Source organism: Montipora capricornis, chromosome 12 (genome assembly GCF_036669925.1).
Source record: "Montipora capricornis isolate CH-2021 chromosome 12, ASM3666992v2, whole genome shotgun sequence".
Taxonomy (NCBI): domain Eukaryota; kingdom Metazoa; phylum Cnidaria; class Anthozoa; order Scleractinia; family Acroporidae; genus Montipora; species Montipora capricornis.
The window spans coordinates 19,453,076-19,458,075 of record NC_090894.1 but is presented as its reverse complement, the minus strand read 5'-3'; the positions used below and the strand labels follow the sequence as shown (position 1 = coordinate 19,458,075).

The 5,000-nt window shown below is 40.1% G+C and overlaps 2 protein-coding genes across 2 annotated transcripts in view; one reads left to right on the top strand and one right to left on the bottom strand.

The window, feature by feature from the left end:
* Positions 1–1,220, bottom strand: part of LOC138027967 (serine/threonine-protein kinase Nek7-like) — a 3,076-nt gene extending 1,856 nt beyond the window's left edge. The window contains exon 1 of the mRNA XM_068875601.1: positions 1–1,220. This exon is cut by the window's left edge and continues 1,856 nt beyond it. Coding sequence (XP_068731702.1) covers positions 1–1,087 — 1,087 coding nt within the window. The 5' untranslated portion in view covers positions 1,088–1,220.
* Positions 1,221–3,813: 2,593 nt separating this feature from the next.
* LOC138027966 (histone acetyltransferase KAT5-like) overlaps positions 3,814–5,000 on the top strand; it is a 7,377-nt gene continuing 6,190 nt past the window's right edge. The window contains exons 1-4 of the mRNA XM_068875600.1: positions 3,814–3,903; positions 3,991–4,048; positions 4,142–4,213; positions 4,627–4,850. Of these exons, the coding sequence (XP_068731701.1) occupies positions 3,853–3,903; positions 3,991–4,048; positions 4,142–4,213; positions 4,627–4,850 (405 nt within the window). The 5' untranslated portion in view covers positions 3,814–3,852. The remainder of the gene's footprint in view (positions 3,904–3,990; positions 4,049–4,141; positions 4,214–4,626; positions 4,851–5,000) is intronic.

Here is a 5,000-nt window from a genome sequence, read left to right as displayed (position 1 = left end):
CTTCTTGAATGGACGGTCTAAAACGAGGATCGTGCATTAAACAAGAAACAATTAAATATGCAAGATCCGAGCTGTAAGAGTCCGCTTCGGCAAGTCTAGAGGGGGACACACCATTCACAATGTTGTTTAGAGTTTCAAATAAGCTTTCACCCTCAACCAAACCAAAAGCAGGCTCCAGGTATGCTAATTCGTATGCAACGCATCCCAGCGACCAAGAATCCTGTTTTGGCGAATATCCTTGTCCTTTAATCCTCTCCGGGGCAACGTAGATGCCAGAAAAAGATTCTTTTAGATCAATGCATACGTTAAGCTCGGTTTCACTGGGTGTATAAACTAGAAGATTATGCATCAAAATATCTCCTGTGTTTGTGAGCGACAATGTCTTGGGTTGAATCTCGGGATGGACGATCTGTTCTCTCTGTAAATACAAGAGGGCGTCGGAGATTTGGTGAATCATTTTCCATAAGAGCCGTTCGCTCACTCGAATTCCAACCTTGCGATAATCGTGGATCAGGTCGTGAAGACTCTTTGGAAATGGCTCCAGTACAATTCCTATGGTATCTTTCTCTGTAAACCTTAACAACACACCCATTATGTTCTTGTGATTTACATCTGCCCATGTCTTCAAGGTGTGTGACAAACTCGTAACAGAGGAAGACCTTTTGTTGATACACTTTAAAACAACTTTCGAATCGTCCAGAAGACTACGCGTGGGATAAAAACAGTGGATTTGCATGTCCCTGGACAAATTATCACTTTGAACCTCAAATTCTCCAAAGCTAAAAGCGGATGTAAGGAAATAGATTAAGTTTCGGGGCAGAGGAAGATCTTTGCGCGCTCTGCCGAGGCGAAGCAATCCCATGCTTTTGATGATCACAGCTCTGCAAAGCTTTCTGAGGCTTGTTGTTTCGTATTTCTGTTTGCAAATTTTTCTTCTCTTCCGATGCCTTTCGGATTCAATTACTGAACCCATGTCGATGGTTTCAGCAGCCGTTCGTGGCCTCCGTGAAGCTCTCTGACAACATCTATGAAAGTGACTTGAACTTGAAGGTAAAATCGGCATGACAGCATTACCAGTTTTGAACATAATAGCAAGTCATTCGCCGTTGTATCTCTCTGACATAGCAAAATCCGTGACCAAGATGGCATAAAAATAGCAATAATAGCATTTTAATTTTGTCGTGTTAACAAAACACAATTAGTATATGACGTCACTTCCGTTCCTGACGCTAACAGGACAAGTACAGGCTTATGCCTTCAATAAAATTGAATATTTCTTGAACAGAACGGCAAAAGAGTGTAAGCCACTTCCTTTGATAAAATTGGTAGCAGTTTGAACAATTTCGCGAGCTTTTGTCTTGTTCTTTAGGGTCACACCGTTGAAGAGACTCGATTACGGAAAAAGGAATTCCAATGCGTGCGGTCTTTTAAAGGCGTATTTGTGGTGAAAATAATTCATCAAAAGAATAACAATGACGGTAAAATGCCAAAATCCATGGTTATGTTTATGGAAGCCGACACTGCATTAAATTACATTATATGCAAAGCCTTTCCATTACAGGCGGTGCTTTTTCGATTACTGTAAAATTCCGAAAATACGCCCCTCCGTGTATAAGCCCCTCCAAATATACTCCCCCAAAAGCGGCAACGCAAAAAACCCTCCTTTAAATCGCCCCTCCAAATATAAGCCCCCCGGGAGCTTGTACTTGGAAAATTTTCCTCAAATACAAAGTAAAACAAAGCAAAAACGGTAAATTTACTTCCAACTATAAGGCTAGCCCAATCAATTTGGAAACGCAAATTTCCCTCCGTAGATAAGCCCCTCCGAATATAAGCCCTTCCAAAAATAAGCCCCTCGAAAAGGGGCTTTAATGAACAGGGGGTTTTAATGAACACCGCCGCACTTTAGATAACGCTAACACCAAATCCAAACCTACTACAGTCGCAGAACATTTCCTCTCCTCTCCCCACAACATCTCCAAGGACATGCAATTAATCCCTATCGAAAAAATATTTTCTAACAGAGACTCGATCCGTAAGGCCAAGGAAGCTTTTTTAATTTTAAAAGGCAAGACAATTGATCCCAACGGTCTTAATATCCGCGAAGAAACGTATTAGATAACGTATTAGATTTCAGTTTATTATTTTGAGTGATTTCCGTTATTTTTCCGTGACTCTTAGTATTTGAATTCAAAATCTTTGTAACTGCCATGTTTTATCACATGTTTTTTTCCAGTATTACGTCAACATCCATTTACTATATATATATATATATGTACATAGAAGCAATTCAATGTAAACTCTCACTGTACCTGAAGAAGGCTGGTTTGGCCAGCCGAAATATAGTACATCACTAAAATCAAATCTACGTTGTATCGGCTTTTGCTTAAAATATTTAGTTTCTCAACTTGAAATAACGCCGATCAGATCAAGCCACTGATCCAACGTACACCGACAGGAAAATTGTCCACGGTTGCTTGCTTCGAAACCCTCGAAAAGGGCCTTTGAAAAATATAAGCCCCGGGGCTTTTCTTCGGAATTTTACGGTATATGCATTATCTTCGGCATTATGCAATGTCTAGCTTTTGCAATTAAAGCGGTGCCTTCGCCACATATTCAATGTCTTCTCCACGAAATACAATGCCGTTTTTTTAATTGCCATCATACGCAGTCCTTTGCCGTTTTATGCTGTACCTCTGTCATTATAAGCTATTTTATGTATTGCCTTTGCAACACTTTATATGCAGACGAAATATGAATGAATTTTAAAGATCAATCGATTAGCCGCACATTAAGAACTTTCTGAAGGCGACTGTCTGATGCTCGGAGACTACAAAATAAAGAGAATTGCGGTAGTCCAACGCTACAACGGCGAGGTCACAAAGGTGTGATCAAGGTGTGTGACGCATGATTTATTAATCCCACGAATTTTCAACAATTCATAAGAAGATTCTGCGCAAATTTTGTCAATGTGAACAGAAATAGCTATATTAGAGTCAAACCTGGATCGCAAACGCAGTCGAGAGGCTGGATGGTTGAGTCTCTAACAGTAACAGACTCAGCGGAGCTTTTTTTATAAGGGATGGTGTTAATTAATTAACCAACAACCCAGGTTAACATCACATGCTGAGCTTTTGGCATAACATGCAATACCTTTTCAATTATGTACAGTGCTTTGCTAACATCTTTCTCCATTTTTACCTCATTGATGACGAAGTCTCAATAGTTCGGGTTTCGTTCGGGGGGGCAAATTGGTGTATGAATGTGCTCGAAACGGAAGCGCGAAGCGCACGTGTCGCAGGTTCGAATCTACCCTTCGCTCTTATTTCATTATTTTTAGGGGTAGTTTTGAATTGCTCTACATTTCATCAATGAGGTGTCTCACAGAGACTTTGAATAAGTTGAAATGCGGCAGGTGTTTAAAACACAGGTCACATTCCCCAGGTCACGTGTTACAGGTCAGCCCAAAACCTTCAAATTGGCTAACCTTTTCGTTTTTAGGCCTAATGAGGCCTACGTTTAGCATTGGTAAAAGTTTTGTAACGAGTGACCTGCACTTTAAACCCGTCGGCAGAAATGTGTGTATTTGTAGCGGGTCATGTTAATAAAAAGTTGAATTTAAAAAATTAAATGTAAACTTCGTGCAGGAAACCTCCTCCGAGTGCGTCTGTTAACGGACAACGCTACATTGGGAATGCTGGTGTACATGTCAAAGGACTTTGCCAACAACTTTCTTGTTTAGTTTTCAAATTTCCTATCGGAAGAGCTTGTCCACCGGTCGATGCAAGATCGGTTATCCTTCGTTACGTCAATTAATTCTCCGGAAAGGCTCGTCGGGACTGCATCCCAGGAATGGCGACAAAAGCGGAATCAAAGATGGCGGAGACTAACGGCGAAAGTTCGGTAAAGAAATCAATTGTCAGGGAACAAGAAACTTGACTGGTGACAAGTAGTTCATCTTTTCATTTTAGAAATGTAATTTTATTTCAGATGGAAGTTGTTGAAGGGTGCAGAATGCCTGTAAAGATGAGTGGTTGTGACGAATGGCGTAAGTGATTTTCGCTTTAAACCGAAAGCGGACGTTTCTACTTCGGTTTAATTTAAGGGCTTTTTATGGTGATCAACGACATTTTTCTTACAGCTTTGGCTGAAATACTGAGTAAGAAAGAAGGTCCTGGTGGTTCGACTCATTATTACGTTCATTATATCGACTGTGAGTATAAAATGTTTTGTTTGTTTACGCATGTTGCATAATTTCCTGCGGGTATTTGCATCTCTTGCAACCAAATTGTGAGCCCTCCTCAGAAGTAAAGACCTTAATCGGGCACTGATTAAAAGGAAAATGCCTGCATTCTTTTTCTACAAATTCTTATTACTTTTTCGCGACGTTTACTCCCCTTTAATTATTTTGTATCGAAAATTTAGTGAAGGTGGAATTTTAAAATGGCGGATGCGAATTTTCCATCCCATGAGCCCTTGCGGTAAGTGCTAAAACAAAAGTTAAAAACAGCAAGGAAGATCGATACATATATTCTGAGGCTGTAATTAAAGAAGGGTTTTTTTTTACAAATTAGATTACAATCCTTTTGCCTTATTTTGACAATCAACTTTATTTCTGTATTCAAGTTAACAAGAGGTTGGATGAATGGGTGGAGGAAAAAAGATTAGATCTAACAAAGCTCCAGCTGCCCAAGAAAGAAGACACCAAAAAGTCCAGTAAGGGCAAGGGCACTGGTTCCCAACCCTGCTCACCTGACAGAGAGCTTGTGAATGGCGTGGGGTCTTGTCGACCCAAAGCCATTGTCGGCAGGAAGAGGAAGGCTAATGCAATGGATAAGGCTGTTGATGAGGTATCAAAAGACTAAACTTCAGGGCAAATTACTTTTCTCTCATTTAATTGTAGACTTGAGATCAGTGCAAAAGATTTTTGGTCAAATATTCAGAAAATTATGAGTGGGAATATAAATGAAGTAATGAATTCAGTCCTACTTGGAAAGAAA